At 37.9% G+C, this 17,723-nt stretch overlaps 1 protein-coding gene across 4 annotated transcripts in view; it reads right to left on the minus strand.

Annotated features, from left to right (window-relative positions):
- Window positions 1-17,723, minus strand: part of RET (ret proto-oncogene) — a 79,854-nt gene that overhangs the window by 12,020 nt on the left and 50,111 nt on the right. For all 4 annotated transcript variants that reach the window (XM_039385750.1, XM_027720693.2, XM_027720692.2 and 1 more), the window contains 9 exons: window positions 14,692-14,950; window positions 13,341-13,466; window positions 12,387-12,497; window positions 9,107-9,226; window positions 7,288-7,544; window positions 5,975-6,122; window positions 2,622-2,729; window positions 937-1,151; window positions 710-832 (listed from right to left, as the gene is read on the minus strand). In XM_039385750.1, the coding sequence (XP_039241684.1) occupies window positions 710-832; window positions 937-1,151; window positions 2,622-2,729; window positions 5,975-6,122; window positions 7,288-7,544; window positions 9,107-9,226; window positions 12,387-12,497; window positions 13,341-13,466; window positions 14,692-14,950 (1,467 nt within the window). The remainder of the gene's footprint in view (window positions 1-709; window positions 833-936; window positions 1,152-2,621; window positions 2,730-5,974; window positions 6,123-7,287; window positions 7,545-9,106; window positions 9,227-12,386; window positions 12,498-13,340; window positions 13,467-14,691; window positions 14,951-17,723) is intronic.

Consider the following 17,723-nt stretch of genomic DNA (forward strand, 5'->3'; position numbering starts at 1 on the left):
TCCATCAAATTTCCTTTCACATTCCTACAGGTGAAAGGTTACCATATGCCATGGTACCATACTGCCATGAGCACTGTGAGAAGGCAGAACTTTATCAAGGCACCCAACAATAATTTACTCTGGCAGGAAAAACACAACTACTTTAAGTAACCTCTGGCAGATATCATGAGCTCCTGATCTACTCTGACCTGTGATGTAAAATTTTGATTAATATTTGGCATCTTTCATACATTCAGAAGTGTTTGTAAGAGGGCTTTGCTTCAGGTCTTCTGCGTAGAAGTGATCATTCCCAAAATTAGGATCTTTATATAAATTGACTATACTTCTTTCAGCTCCTTGAGATTTTTTGTTTATATTTTTAATTATAAATCGGAAGAGACAAAGAAAAAAGATGTGTGGTTTTGTTTGTGTTTTCACACAGTGTGATGAGGAACTGGATAAATAAGGAGTGGAATGAGAGGACTGGATAAATGAGGAGTGGAAGAGCTAACAGTGACTTAAATATGATACATCTTTTACACATATATATATATTTCTGTCCCAATGATTTTCATGATTTTGCTTCATCTTCATTTTTATTTCTTTAAAATAGAGAATTATTTTAAGTTAATAGCTATTATCTTTTTCATCCATGCTCAAGTGCTGCAGTATAAATTAATTTTCTTGATTAGCTAATAATTTTCAGTTCTGTTTTTAATGTGCACTGTACCTTGCTCCTCTTTACGTACGAATCTTCTTCATATACATCACGTGAGAGGCCGAAGTCAGAAATCTTCATTTTGCGCCCTTCTGCCACCAACACATTTCTGGCTGCTAAATCACGATGCACGAGCTTTCGGAAGGAAACAACAGCAGTGTTTATGCTTCTTGTGGAGGAACCAAGAGCTGACGTGTCTATCACGAGCACACGCGCGGGTCACCGTTACACTGCCCTACCTTCATTTCTGCCAGGTACTGCATCCCGCGGGATATCTGCCACGCAAACGAGATCAGATCTCCCATTGTCAAGGCTCTCTCATCAGGGTTGTCCAAATAACTTGAATTTCTGTTGCCATCACCACCCACGTAGCTTGGGCCTACTTTTCGACTTTCCCTGAGAAAACTGCGCAAGGAGCCGTATTTAGCGTATTCCACAATTAAATACAGTGGGCCTGAAAGAAACAAAGACACGGATAAGTAAACAACTAACAGATAACCATTTTATGGGTTTTTTTTCAAAAAAGTTTCTTCTAGTCAGCACATTGCTCCAGACACCTCTGGCCTTTATGTAAAAAGCACTGGATCAGCCAGAGAATGAGAATATTTTTAGCTTACATCCTCTATGCAAAGTGAGTGAGTTTCAGCCTAAATCAAGGCAGAATGCTGGCTCCTGCCTATATTCCCTCATCTAGATAATTTTAGACCAAAAAAAAAAAAAAGAGACAACCTTCTTACAAATCAGATCTGTGAAACAGTCTTAGAGAAACTTTAAAAAAAAAATTAAAATAAAAATAATTTTCTTGAGCTTGTGACACTGAGCTCAAATCATCTGCTAATTCCAGCATTGCATTTAAGGTGCCTTTTGAGAGCACTTAGAAACATTCTGGCGTTGCAATCCATTAATTTCTGCTCCCCATTATCCACATGAATAATACCTACTCAGTGCCTTAATGCTAAATACATTTGTCTGCTCTATCAAAGCCCTCCCACCTCAGACACTAATGAATTAACTTGATATTTATTAAAAGCCTGTGACTCAGAAAAATTTCACTTCCTTTGGGATGAAAAAATACATTGTTCTGAAAAGAAAAAAATTAACCCGCCCCACTGGTTCATTATCTTACTAAGACTCAGAGATGACTCACTCCTGAACTACAATCTCTGTCTACAACTAAGAGTGCCACTTGCAACAGAATTGGGTGGCAAAGAAGGCAGGCCTTTGCCCAGAGTTGCAGAATCCATACTGTGATTTTAGGCTGCACAACTGCAGATGCAAAAGGAAGAGAATGTTGCCGTGCAACTTCATTCAAAATGAGCAGTTTCTATGTACAACAAAATTTGCTTCATTGGCAGCTTCGGACATACACGTGTCCGAAGATTTTCCCCCTTGAAATATACCCATCCATGACTGTGGCTTTTAGCAACCATTTTGTAAGAGGGAGATAATAGTTTTATGACAGTGGAGGAAAACTGAGTATTAATCCAACTATCCAGCTACATTTTAACAGAAGGATTCTGTAGTTGTCTTTTTGCATTATTTTAGTATAAATAACAACAACAATAATGAAAATTCAATTAAACTTGAAATATAACCCATATTAGAAAACACTTACTGAGCATCAAGATAATATAAAAATATATATTGATTGGAAGAGAATTCATAGGAGACTTGTTAATTTAAAATAGCTTCAAAATCAAAAAGTGCATTGAAGAAAACCATTGAAGAATGCTTAGTTACACTGGAATACTATTTCCCCTTCCTTTCAAACATTGTTTTTCTTATACGTCCCTCATTTTTTTCAGCCAGCAGCAAATTTAAAGAGTGCTCAGCAATTATTAAGCAGTGGTACAAACCCATCAATGAACTGGTTTTGTTTCCTTGCTTGATGGTTTTGTCTTAATAACAAGCTTCTAATATTTACCATCTTGACTGCAGGCTCCATAAAGTTTGATGACATGGGGATGGTTCACCTGTTTCAAGAGGTTGAACTCTGAAAGTAGATCTCGCAGCTCACTCTGGGAAGCATTTTCTGCAGAAAGTGACCAAACACACAGTTATGATTAGGAAAGCATTACTCAAGAGTTCTCTATGTACCATTTGAACTACGACATCTACCATCAATCCTGGAGTTAGCAAGGGGTTGGAAAACTCTCCACAGGAGAGGAATTTCCCCATGTCCACTGTCCTGCAGTCATTCACATCAGAACCTAGTGAAAGTTGCTGCTGTTCTGGCTTGGTAGTAACCTGCTCTGGTCACCACTTTGCCCTGAGACAAATGACTACAGGACAAGTAGGTCAGGCAAGAATCCAGACCAGAGTCTGTAATGTGTTGCAAATGCCATGAAATTACTACAGACCTTTTCTAGTTTTCTAGAGAAACTTTTTAGGGTGAATCAGTGCAATCAAAGCTTCAGAAGCATAAGAAAGACAAGATTTTACGTTGATCAAACCAAAAAAGGCTCTCTAAGTTAACTGACAGGATAAAGCCCTCCTCCTCCTAAATACATTTTCCAACAGAGTAAAAATCCCCTAATCTACTAACACAGATCCAGATTTAGGGTTCAGAAGCTAAATGTCTAGTTCAGACTGATTTTACTGGGTCACATGTATGCAGAGTCAGTGAGAATCATGTGATAACATATGGCCTCTAGAGGCTTTCTCAGCCTTTCAAGTGTTTGGGCTTTTTTGAAAAATTCTTCAGACTGACAAGTTTCCTGTTTGGACACACTGGGGCTTGAAGGAGATTCCTAGTCATAAAGACACTGTGGGTCAGAGATAACCCTTTTGTTACCTCACCTTAAATCTCTCTGACACACAGAACCTGCCTGGATAGTTTCTACAGTGTGACACTGGGCATTTGACAAGTATGTGAGTTGGGCATTTGACAAGTACGGGTTCATCCTTATTTAAGGCTAATAAAAACAAGTTCAGCTTGTGCTCTTTGGTAGCTTGCTGTATGTTTTCCCATAAAGGCTGTAAGCACCAAAGGATTAATTTATATATTCATTTAAAATATATGTGCGACTAGTTTGCTCTGATCAGAATAATTTTTATTCTGTTGTACTATATGTTTCCATCACTACCATATGTTTGTATCCACCATATATTATCTCATAGTCTGAATCTCCACTCATAGTAGAGTCTTCTACCCCAGGGAGTACAATATCGGATGGTCTCTCAATACTGAGGAGGCCTACAAAAAAAATATGTATTTATGTAAACCAAAAATAAGAACCTCAACTTAATGCCCGTGAGAAAAGTCTTATTTTTCTAGTTCTGGAGTAATGTGTCATGAACACACACAACAGAACAAAATTCTCCATGTACCATGCCTGTTTATCTGCTGGAAAATCTAACTTCAAATGGAGACATCTAGCCCTGAAGCTTTAAGCCCCTTTTTTTTTTTTCCCCACGAATTACCAATGATTTGTATTTACATATTGGTTGGTGTTTCCTGCTTTAATTTTATTGTAATGAGGGCATTCATATCAGGCAGGATGTCAGATTTAATTCATATGAGAAAAGTGGGAATAATGGGGTAAAAAAAAATTATCCCTCTGCTCCTTTAAACATCCATCCATAGTTCCAAGACTATGGAGCTCAGCTATTTGCTTTTTGCTCCCTGTTCCCTCCCCAGTACATAATGCCAAGTTGACACAGTAGGGGAGAGTCCTCACTGGTCTGTTTTTAACCACAGCTTGTGCCCATCTACATAGCTCAGGCAGGAGTTGTCTTTTATAAAATAAGCAGGAAGCTTTCTCCATTAACATCCTGGTGCACCTACCATTGCCTTTTAAAGATCAGACATAGTCTGGTATAGTCCCTGGCTTGGACAAATTACCTGCTCTGCATCTGTTACGGAGAAACAATGGGTGATGTTGGCCTGATCCAAAATAACTGTCCTTTATACTTCGTGATAGCATTGCAAAGGGCACTGAAAACTAATACAATGGTTCTTATACTTTGATTATCATGTGTGAACAGTCAAGTTAAACCAATAATAACACATAAATATTTGCAGAATGACAAATGTTCTCCAGTGTGAAGCTGTAAAAGAGAATTTCAGGTGACTATTAGCAGTTTAATTTACATTACAGAGAGATTCATTAGAGCCTGAAGCATTACCGTAAATGTCAGATCACTTTATTAAAATAAGGTGCTTAAAATAAAATTTTACTCCTTCACATTGTCAATTCTGTCAATTCTTTCCTTCAAAACAGCTAGGGGAAACTGAATGTTAAATTATCTGCAAGTAAAAGCAACATTTTTACCACTATATCTTGGAATCTGAACTCAGGCACAGGTTGCTGATGAAAATGTGCTAGAAAAAGCACTGTCACTAAGTGCACAAATAAACATGAAATGAAATAATGACTATTCTGTTGATAGTGACATACAAGTATTACAAATAATAGTTAACTAGTCTTTACTTCTGAAAAATCTTAGTTCCTAGACTTCCTCCATGTGACCTATTCTCCACTGAACCTCTTGAATGAAGGCATGCACTTCATAATGCATTTAGGTCTTAGGTAAAGTGATGGGATATGCAGCATCTTTCAAGCAGCAGCAGATGTAGTTTGAATATAACAGAAATGGTAATAAGTACAACATTTTTCTCTAACGACACGCTTTTACTTATAAGCAGCAGGAAGTGGTTGAGTTCAAGGTCTCATATCATCTTAACATTATCAAGGCATACTTTGTTTTTCCCAGTTCTAAAGTCTTAGGGAAAACTAAGACAGCACTGGGTTATTCAAGCCAGTTTGGCAGAGCTCCTAATGATTGAAAAGCAGATCAGAAAGGATAAAACTAGATGGAATTCTCAATCTGGATGGAATTCTCAATCAGAAAAGTAACTTAATAGGTCTGTTCTGTCTCTTCACATGATTATAACACAATTTATTTGAAAAGCTCTGGTCCAGAAAACTGGATAGAGGGGAAAAAAAAAATTTAGAAAGTTTAACAAACCCTCACAATATTTCCATCAATGCCAAACAAAATTAAATACATTTGCTATGTTAAGACAGAGGTTCCTTGCACATTATGATTTAGAATTAGTTACTTGGATCAATGTGATGCTAGCTCCTAAAGTCAGAAATCTGTCAGAATATGCCAGAAATCTGTCAGAATATGTCAGAATGCTGGAAGAAATAGAGGTGGTGACACTGGTTGTTTTTAGCCAACCTTTTGCTATCGTGCTGGCCCCTCTCAAAATCAATTCAGAGATTACCACAAACAGTTTGCAAATCATTTCAAATCCAGATGGGAATGTACCTTTTAACATTTTCACTGCTACAGTGGTATAGCCAGCCCTTCCCTTGAGTCGGAATGCTGTTGCCTTGACGACCTTTCCAAATTCTCCTTCTCCAAGAGTCTTGCCCAGAACTAGGTTCTTCCGAGGGACTTCCCACTTTGGATCTTCCTGCAGGAGAGAAAAGCAACTCTATGAGATGAAGCAAGGAAAAGAAGTGGCTGGCTATGCCCAAAGCATCAATATTCAGTAGAAGACCATTCCTCAGGAATAGGAACACTTCAGTGTACAGTGTTGGTTGCTCTTTTTATCAATATCAGTTTATTCCTATAAAACCTTATGAATATGTAGGTATTTTACAAGTGTTTTTTCCATTACCTTGAAAACACCTCCTTTAAAACAGGCTGTACATGTAGTCTATGGATAATGGATTGTATTTGCAGGTCTGGGAAATAGGGTACAAATGAAAAATGAAGTAATACAGAATAAATGCTTGCTTTCAGAATAACTGAATATATGACCTTTGTGAAGAAGTCAGTTAGTTTTACTCACAGAATAAGGCTTTCCCTTAAGAATTTGTCAGAAAAAACAATTATCCTCTCTTATGAAATTAACACTATTAAACCTTAAGGTTGCAAAATGATGACAGATACAGAAATCAGACAAGCAATTAAAGCAGAGCACAAGGTCTGTGAAGACCTCAATATCTCACATTCAAATAGATGTAATGTTGCCACATATGTCACATAAAGTGTCAGTGTTTCTCTACTGTGTTGGTTCATGAAAATGCACCATCTGGCAAGCATCTTGGGTAGTATGGGATTCAATGAAGAAAAAAAATAGGTTAAAGGTATGATATCATGACTGGGCAAAAATCCTTAAATGTGGGTAAAACTCCCACACCAACTGACATCCACAATCTGTATGTCAAAAATCAGGAAGAGATTTTAGCAGGGGTTTTTTGTTATGTTTTAAACTTAGCCTTGTTGTAGTATTACGGCTTATCACAGAGTACAAACCTGCTATTATTAGTATTTAACTGGACAATGTTAAAAGTAATACCACACTACTATCAAATGCAGTTACATTAGGAAAAAACATGAACTTAAATTAGATGTGAAGTATTACAATATGTTAAAGCATAACAAAAGTGGAAGAACATATAGGCCTTATAAATTATAATGTTTATCCAAATGCTCATTAAGTATCTCCAGTTCCCAGCTTGTACGTGTGAATCCCAATGTCATTATTTGTACTGGGTATTTCTATAACATTTTCTGCATGGATAAACAAGGCTGACATCAAAAAACAGCATGCAAAATGACATCAGGCTTACTGGTATTTTAAAGGTGTCTACGGACACCTGGTTCTCCACGGAATCCAGAGAAGGCCGTCGGACGTTACTGGAGGAGTAACTGATGGGGTAGGATTGGGTTGGGCGCCGGAATGTCATTTCTGCAGAGGCAATAGGTGGCTTCGGAGAATTCTTGTGGTAACGATGGATGAAATAGGAAGAAAGCAGCACAGAAATGATGAAGGACAGCAGCACTGCCCCTGCTATCACAGTCTTGCACACTTCATCACATAGTTGCTCTGTGGACCAAGAACAGCTTCTTAGAATGTTGCTTGTGATCTCCTACTTCTGATTTGGGAGGGCATGTAACACACACAGGTGTGGCAGAAATAGAGCTCAAAATAATTTAATAACCTAGGGAAAAACTTAATAGCTGTTTCGCAAAGAAATTTGAGAAATTGCAAATATGCCCATTGCACTACTACTTCTTTTTATTTTGGACACCAGCAAGGAATTGTTTGCCTAACTGCCTGTGGCAATGTAGGGACAGCCAGCTTGACCACATATTCCTCATCTTCATAGATACTGGCTACCTCTGACACTCTTCTTTAACACCCAGCCTGATATCTTCTGATATCAGATACCACTTATCTCTCTGGATACCTATGACTGAATTTTGCTTGTGCACAGCAGTTTATGGTAGAGTCTTTTAAGCCATCAAATAAACTCTTCTTCAAATAAAAAAATAATTAATTATTTCAACTGTTAGATAATAAAGAATATTTCTCTTCATCTTTTGGATTATAAGGCGACATAGGATATTTCTGCTTTGTCTTTTACAAAGTAATTGTTTCTGAAAACATTGCCTCATGCTGCATCTGCTGCTAAAGAAACATGCAGGCTTTTTCTTCCCCATTTACTACTTCCCTTTCTGCAGAAGCACTTTTAGTGTCTTACTTTAGAAACTTTCTTTAAGTCTGTGTGCCCCCAGACAGCATCCCTAGGGATTCACTTCCCAAAGAAACTATGAGATCCAAAATAATGTCCTGGGCACTATTGTATCTGAAGTCAGGATTAACTGACTTCACATATGTAATTAGCTACACCTGCATGCTATACCTCAGCAATAAGTGGAAACAGCACACTACCTTTCTAGAATAGAAAAAAAAAAAAAGATTAAACAAAAAGAAATAAGAAGGAAGAAGCTTTACACTTCCCTTTTTTCTTACATCTATTTTAATTTTTCTCTTTCTAGATAAATTCTAAATAATTTGGTTTTAGAGCTGCAAAATATTTCATGTTATGTTTATTATTAGTCATAATAAATACAATTTTAAAAATCCATTATCTGTTTCAATCTGTTTCAAACAACTGCACAAAGCTTTTCTATTTAAACAAAGGTCAGTGAAAAAAGCAATCCACTCCTCCTCCTAATACCATGGGTGCTGGCTATCTCTGACATTTTGAAGCTGAGATTTTCAGAAATTATTAGGAAGCTGGAATTACTTAAAAGTAATAGAAGTCATTATTTTAATGCTCCTAGGGGCCTCTGTAAATATCAGGTGAGTCTCACTGAAATGCAAATGCTGCTGGAAATCAAAGGACTACTGACTTGTTTGTCATGTGGTAATGAACAAAAAAGAATCTTTAGCCAAGGCTATAAATAGCCACTCTGGAATTTTTCAGGCTCCACAGTAGATGTCAAGGCGACAGTTCTTAACTAGTTGTATGTTAGCAGTCTCTGACCAAAGATATTGCTTATTAGCAAGCCCACAAGTGTAGATCATTGTACTTATACACATGGTAGATACAAACAGAGAAAAAGATTACTATGACAACAGCAGATAATGTTTAGACTTACCTTTGATATCATCTTTCTCACAATAACAGTTCTGTCTTGGGAAGCAGTAACAAATTCCATGTCCTGACTTAATTCCAAGATTTCCAATACCCTTCCCGTGGCCACCAATAATGTTTCCACCTAATCAAATACAGACAAAAGCTAAGATTCTTACATGTAGGTGAAAGGGAATAAAAGGCTCAGAGTTAGCCATGGGTTTATCCCAGTATCTGGAATTTGACAGGGCAGCACAATGCAGCAGTAATGACAGGGACTCCTGAGGGGAGACTCTAAATTCTGAAATTTCTGAGATTCTGAAATAGGGGGACTTGGACTGTTTAAACATTAGTCCTCATTAGCAGTTATTGAGTTCCGTTCCTGGTTCTGATGCCAATTTCCCCTTACTTTGGAAAAGTCAGCATAATATTCTAGGTATCATTTGTTCCATTGTCAAATGGAGATAATGATACTTAACCACCTCTGTAAAATGCCACGGGACAGTCTAGTGAAAAGCACTAAGAGTAAGTGCCAAGTATAAGTGATTAAAAAATGGATCTTTCATTATCTAGAAATGCACTGTTCAATATTATGAAAAAGCACAGAAACTCATACTCTTGATTTCAAACAGGAGTTTTTCATGTAGAGTAACAGCAACTCTTCCAAGTAAATAATTTTTTTCTGTATATATTATAAAAATGACCATTACTCATTACATTTTCCATCTATAAGCTTCCTTTAATCACCAACACCATCGTATAAACAGAAACCAGTTAAATTCTGAAGTTTAGCTGATTTTCAGAAAAATCACCTAAACCATGAAGGTATTCAAAAGATTAAAAAGTAGTTTTTTCAATATAGTCTTCTTTTTATTTCAGTTCATTGTCCTCCATCCCATCTAATGCAGTAGTAGAGCAAATATTTCTTTTCCATTTTTTGGGACTGGTAAAATGAACAGAGAAGGACAATATTTTTTCCAACATAAAGGCAAACATCCTTTTTTAGGAGAGTATTTAAGCAAAATAGATTTTGACCGTCCTTCTAAAGAGGCCACACCTACTAAACTGTCTGCAACTCAGCTGGTTAATTTTGGAAGAGACTCTGCTGAGTCACTGCTCTCTGAGCTGACACTTAAAGAAGCATCAGTGTTCCCAAAAAGTCTTGATTATGCTCCCCGCCACTCCCTAGCCAACTTTCTCTGTCGTGACAAGGTGATGAAATAACGTTCCCCTTAGCCTCAGAAAATGTTATGTATTGATGAATATTTGCTCATGTTTGAGGACCTGGAAGAAGAGGGAAGCAGGGAATGAGCCAGTCCTACTTAAACTGTTCTTGAGCAAGGGATTTGAAGACAAAGGGGTTTTACACAGCAGGGAAAGGAGTACATTGTTACTGCAGCTGTACATTAGAAACATGGAACTTCCTATACACATTCCAGAGACCAAAAAGCTTAATTTTCACCAAAGCATTGCTGGTAGGGAAATTCCAGGAATTGTCACTATTGTTTTGGATTGTGTGACGTTTCACATACTCCTGTTTAAAATCATCAGCTGTCCTGTAGTGGGAAAGAGCTTTCCCTGCTTCAAAGTCATTTGGAAAAAGAGTAAAACATGGCCCTATTCCACAGTATGTATAAACTCCAGAAATTCAGAATGTAAAAATACTAGTTGTTGGACAAAACCAAAGACGATGTACGACTACTGCTAAAAACAAGAAAGCAGCAAGGTATATAGGTCTGAGCAGTATATTTTTCCATCATCAGAAAGCCAAAGTGCAGAGGAGCCTATAAAGATAATTAATTTACAACTGTTTAGCCAGATTCACTCACTTCAACCAGCTCTGAAGCAGTTACTTACTACAAGAAAGTCTCTTGCTCAGAATGCAATTAGGTTGTCTCTATTCGATAGGCACAGCCATGACACCAGTAGTTTCAGCTGAGTGCCCTTGAATGTAATATTCATAGTGTTCGTGTGAGAAAGCACTTTTGGAACTCAAGTACATGGCCATCAAAACAACAAATGAATTACAAAAATAAAGTCACAACTGTCTGTACTTAAAGAACATCCTTGATCTCGATGCATCTGGGCCTTTCTATTTATTGCTTGCCATTCCCAAAGAAATGTCCCCTGCCAGTAAAAGCTGATAAAATGGTACTCCTGCACCTCTGAGCTCCCAGAACATACTTATTTCTCTGTCTGTAAGTACACTGCTTTTGGGCACCAACCCAGGTTCTGAATTGTGTCAAGTCATGTATACAATTATTCAACTCTGGCATTAAAGGGCATGCATAACATCTTGAAAACTTGCCTTACTTGCTTGCTTATTATCAAGTAAGACAATATTTCTTTCAGGCTTCTGTTGAGCAAAACATTTGATGCTGCATATGTTGCACATTATGTGTTTTAGTATTGTACCCTCTGGCACAAATATTTCCACTTTTAGAATTAAAACTGATTGTAGTTATTATCATTAAAGAATTTTTTTCAGATGATTAGAGAAGTTACTCCATTTCCTTCAAGCATTTCTGGCACTTTAAGGATTGTTTTTATGCACTCTAATGAAATAATTATCTTTGCAATAACACTAATTTACAATACACAATCCCATTCTTGCATGTTAGAAATACAAAGAAGTCTCTTTAGTAATTCATTTTATGGAAGAACATTAAGTCCTAAACTGTAAGAAAATGCTAGTTCCTCTAAGACCCCATTTTAAAAACTAAACTTGGAGTATACGATGTCAGAGTCAGAAGAAGTAGTCAAGAAACATCTATGTCTTTATTCCTGAATTAGATACTGATGGATAAAAACATCAACTTAAAAATTATCATCTCACAGAAGATGGAAATTGCTAAAGAGCATTACACTGTTTTTCTACCTTTTGTCTACCCATATGATCCTTTGTAAACACATTTATTTCAAATTGAAATTTGTTTCTTTTAACTTATTTAGCTGGGAGTTCAAATAGACGCAGTTCCTATCATACTGTGCTTAAGTTAGGAAGTAGGTCATTAACATGCCTAAAACCTCTTCCAGCAAGTGCCTCCACTGGAAAACACTACCTGTGATTTAACAGGGAGCAGAATGAGAATTACTGAAAAAACCTTATCCTTCCATCACTGTCAGCCAATAGGTGTTACCTGCCTGGTTTAAAAAAGGACAAGATTAATCCCCATAACATTAACTCTCTTGTATAATTCAAATGCAGAGATGCTGAGCTTGTGAAAGTATCTGGGATCAGGAAAGTGAAATTTGAGAAGTGATCAGTAGTGACACAGATAAGCCCATCCTAAACATTTCCATACTTGTGCAGTCTTGGGGGCACACAGCTGGATCTTTGCTTTCCACCACATCACAGATGCCATCTGGACAAGTCTTGATGCTTGGGGTGCACGTGGAATAGTTTGTGGTGATCCCTGTCAACACACAAACAGACAGCTGCATAAATACCACAAGGCTTGGAAGGAAAGTTTATTGCATCTTCTCACTCCACACTGACACTCTAAAGCACAGGTTTTAAAATAAACATCTATAAATATAAATATCTGCTAAAGTTACAAGCAAGACAACAGTTAAAAGCAACTGGAAGAAGCATTTTTTGCTATCTTTTCTGCTTTTGCTATTTTTTCATGTCACTTGCAGTTACAGTAAGTATTGCTTTAGCAGAGCAAAAAGAGTTAGCTGATTAACTTGAGACTGAAGAGTGGCTTTCACAGCTGAGGATGTCTCTATACAATTTTACATGTAAATATGAGGGTTACAAGTGATGGTAGAGAATTTGTGATACTTATGCACTTTGAAGGGATAAAGCATCGACACAGAAGCATTGTTCTGGAAGAGTCAGGAGTGCTGTCACCAGCCAGATGTGTGCTACACACCACAGAAAACTGAGACACTGCTTCTGTGTTCACCAACTCTGCTGGGGTGTACCTGCTCAGAGGCACAGTGCTATGTTCCAAACTCAATTCACAGTCACAAAGATCATCTTGCCATAGGTCACCTGTTCCAGTTACACTGCTGCAACCTCAATTCACTACCGGGTGATTTACATTTCATGTTCAATAGGGTCAAGATCAAGAATGACCATTCCAACTCAATCACATTTTCCTTCCTAGTGCGTGTTTCATAGAGGCATTAACTTTTTTAGCTCCAGCTTCTGCATAGTTTACTATAACATGTATAAATCAGTTTATATCCACAGAAGTAAAATGCACTATTACAACTAAACAGAAGTTTGATTTCACACAACTTAAATGTACCTTTTCCACTGCCTTGTCTCCACTGGCATTTTCCTGTTAGTACTCCCAGGCCACCACACTCTTCACATTCAGCGTGGTGCTTACTTATAGCACAAGAGTCAGGGCAGTCCTCTTCTTTTTTTAAAACTGTTGGGGAAAGTGTTTACTGTAAATTCAGGACAGAGGAGATGAACACACAAGCAAGTCAGCTCATATTAGGAAAACTCTGTTTTTGGAGATAGATAGGAAGGAAAGAAAGATGAAGAAAGCAGTGAAAGACTGAACACTGACTGACCCAACTATGAGTAAACTTAGATAACCATTAAAGAAAAGTCCAGGTGTTTCTTTTCTATGAAATAAAAGATAAGCAGCAAGATCATAATGACATGGTTATCTCTGCTTGATAGCACTCTGTCACTGCCTAGAACTGTAGACACGTGCTAACATACCAATAACAGAAAAATGGAGAACACAAGTACTTACAGCTTCATACAGAACTTTTAATTAAGAGAAAATACTTAGTTCTTGGGCTAACACGGTAATAGCCCAAAGAGCATCAGCTGGAAATGTATGTTTTCAGACAATACAAGGCTTTTGCAAAAACACAAGTCCACTGCAAGCTTTTGTTTCTTTTTCTTCAACCCATTTGCTCTTGCCATAGGAGTTCTGACATGATAGAAGGGACAGGAGGTGATTATCAGGTAGAATTGTAAGGTTTTGCATAAAATGCAATATAGTTTGCAGAGAAATCAGTATGTTTCCAGTGAAATGCTCTTCTGCTGTGGCTGTTATAGAATACTTCTAACTTCCTTCCCCTTAAGGGTGGGTCACAACACTGCCCTTATGAACTTTTCAGTCAAATGATGTCAGTGCAATTGCTACAAGAATGTTAAGAAAACTTTTTAAAAATAAAAAAAAGAAAGAAAAGGAAACATTGGAGAGAGAAGGGGGGAGAAAAATTATTTATATATTTTTATATCTATATAATAAATATACTTAGGCCAGAGATTTCTTGTTTCATATAGACACATATGCACACTCTTTTTTCTTCCATGGGAATATGTGAAATACAAAATAAAGGTCACACAGACACACACACTAAAGATTCTTCTAAGTCAAATGTCATCATGAGCATTATGAATTGCATGTGATACACTGCATCAGTTCTGTGCATTAGCTCTTCAAACAAATATCTGCTACAGGAAGGTCTGACTCAAACTCAAAACACAGACTTTGTGATCTGTGTCTTGTAGCTCAGATTCATTTTCAATTTTAATGCCGTCAGCTACAGATCACCCTACTACAGTTACTGGCATCACTAATACCAGTGACACAGAAACAGTAAGTGAATAGTTCTGACTGGGGTACTTACGAGTTCCTTCCAATACAACAGTGAGGAGGGTCTTGGCGTGTTTCCTGCTCTGCTTGTCTGTAGCTTGAACAGTGTATTGGATTTCCTTGCATTCGGGTCTGCGCAGCGCAGAGGAATCATTCACATAAAGGCTTCCGTATTTGTCTTCTCGGCCTTGAAGGATGCCCACAGGATAGCAGCTTGCATTGGGGGACAGCAGCTTGTAGGTGATGTTTACACCACGGAATTTCATACAGTTTTCAATGCAGATTTTTCCTATCTAGGCTCAAACACCAACAAAGAAATCACAAACAACAGAAACAAAACGATACACAAAAAATGTTAAGTGCTTCCCAAAAACATCTGGAATAAAATGAAGGATATTACTACTTGCAGAATTCAGCATTTATTTTGGGTTTACAGATTTTATATTTTACTACAAAAGCTTTAAATGAGATTTATTCTCAGTAAAAATGAGAGGTCAAGAATTACCATTGCCTTCAGGCTAGCAGTGAAAATGCAAAAAGCCTTGACCCAGAGAATCAGTAGTATTTGGTGCCTATTGCTGATGATCAGCAGTGTTCAGTAAGAACAAGACCCTTGGGAAAGTCTGAGTTCGGTCCCTGCTCTGTCCCAGGCTGACTAGTGAAAAAAACTATGGTCTTCTTCAAGAAAGCAAAGAGTTCAGCATTAACAAAGTTAAGACTCTTTTCAAATAACATAAAAATTGCTATTACTTCATGTTTATAATATTACAGTCAAAAAGTTTCTGTCCAGCAGAGTTCTCTGAAAGCCTTAAAAGGAATAAGAACCTCATTGTTTCCCATTTGCAATTTTAAAACATTTTATTCTAAAAATTAAAATATGTTGGTTTGCCATATTTGAACTTCTGCCTGCCAGAATATCTATGCTAGAACACTCCTCAGTCTGAAACACATCATCTAAGAAGCAGAGGAATGTAAAGCCCCATGTCCTGTCTAGCTCCTACAGGAACTGATCCAAAATTCACTTTGGTTTTTCCATTTACAAGAGTGGGATTCGGATCAGGCCCAGAGGCATTGGCTTCCTTTGCAGGGAAAACCACAATGTGAAGGGTGGGGTGTTATTGAAGGGAACTTGGTGATGGATTGTTTTCAAACGCTGCAGTTCAGAAATGTTTTCAAGTAACACCACTGCTGGTAAAAGCATATCTGTACATCTTGGTTTCAGCATTCTTATTTAGAAATGTAACAGAAAAAAAAGGGTTTTTGTACTAAGACCTCTTCCCACGAACTTGGACTATTTAAAGTCAGAGGGGAAGCCTTTGAAGTTCTATAAGCATATTTTGTCATAAGATAGTCCCACTTTATCTAACTTATTCCCACTCACATCACTGATGGCTCATTTGGCACCAGTTTTGTTGCGGTTTTTTTGGTGGCAGGATAACATAGAAAGACTATTAAAGCAATCAGAAGCTAGGCCATTTCTTTCTGGCTCTCTCCTCTCCATAGCATGCTGGGACTGGCAGGAAGAAAAAGAGGACAAGATTTCCACTGTTTATAAACTCTGTCTAGACACAAGGTCTAGACATGTCCCTTCCAGAACCACGTCATCCCAACCTTGGTGCTGCATTGCAACTGGCAGAGGTTTGCAGCTGCTGAGATGGTGTTCCCTCGAGGCGGCAGGAGAACACAGTGATGTTCCGTGGCGTTGACCTTTATATAGAACTACACTGAACTGCCCTTTCTGCCTACTCTGTCATAACTGCTGTTTCCAGGAACTGCTGATTCTGACCAACAGAAATTTCCTTCAGTGGGGATGGACAAGATCCCATAACTTCAGGGGCCCTGAAGAGCAGATTATCCTTAGAACAGCGCATTGGCCAGTTTTGCTTTCTCTGTAAAATTTGAGGAGAAGCTAGAAGAGCCCCCTCTAGAAATTTCTGCAAGAAAGATAAAGATAGGTTTTCTCTTTTTGCCTGATTCTACTAAGGAAAGCCCAACCTTGTAACTTTGCTCTGCTCCACAAATTCTGGAGTCAGCTCAGTTCTCAGGTGCAGCAAAGCACAGCCCTAGGGGAAAAAGGTGGAAGCAGCCAGTTCCTCTTTCTCAGGAGGGTGAAAAATCAGGTAATCAGGGTTATCAGGGTAAAGGGTAATAATCAACATCAATTTATAGGGGAGGAACCTTCAAAGGTGCATTTTGCGAGACTCAATAGTTGACATAGAAATACCATTATCAGAAATAGGAACAAAAAAATCCATCTCTTGAGCTCCAGAGTTTATTGAAGTCTGGATAATGATAATGTTCCTCTTCACTGAATTCTGGGGACATTTGGACATATAACCTCTCTAAAAATCTCAGCCAATGCTATTCATCATTTGTCTCAGTAAATGTCAATAGATCTTTAAGTCCTTTGATAAGTTAAATGCCACTGGGCAAGCCTGTACCGTCAGGCCATGCTCCTGTTATTCAATTCATTTAGCTGCTCAAATAGACAAATGGCATCAGCCCAGCAGTTAATAATTTCTTCACGCTCCTGTGTTTTCCTTAGGGCAAGAGACAGTTCAGCCTTCATATTGATTTGGCCCAGTACTTTTCCTGACTGCTCTGGCATATCACGGCTAATTATGCAGCCAACTTTAATAATGTGAAGTGTTGGGGACTAAGCTTCTTACATTGACTTGTGCTCCAAGCTGAGCACACCAAATTCAAACCCAGTCTCAGAAGTAAGTGGATGACACTTTAACTGAGATGACACTGACTGAGAATACCACCTCCAGAGCCAGGATGAGTTTTGCACTTCTCTGCTCAAGAATCAGAACAAAATCTCTTTGTGAATTTGTATTTAGACGGCACAAAGAAAAAGATCTCTTCCCAAAGATTCGGAGGAGTTCTTGCCAGGAACAGTTTTCCCTACTACTACTGCCACCCAGTGAAACTGCACAAGTGGTGGGAAGCATCACTGTTTCCAGAAATCCTAAAATTCCTTTTCAGATGTTTGATTCTCATGACAACATGCAAAACCAGCAGCTTTAAAAGCCAACTTTTTGTGGTTTTTTTTTTTTTGTTTTG

This window comes from Pipra filicauda, unplaced genomic scaffold, assembly GCF_003945595.2.
Source record: "Pipra filicauda isolate LSUMZ 115617 unplaced genomic scaffold, ASM394559v2 scaffold430_size1018388_pilon, whole genome shotgun sequence".
NCBI classification, from domain to species: domain Eukaryota; kingdom Metazoa; phylum Chordata; class Aves; order Passeriformes; family Pipridae; genus Pipra; species Pipra filicauda.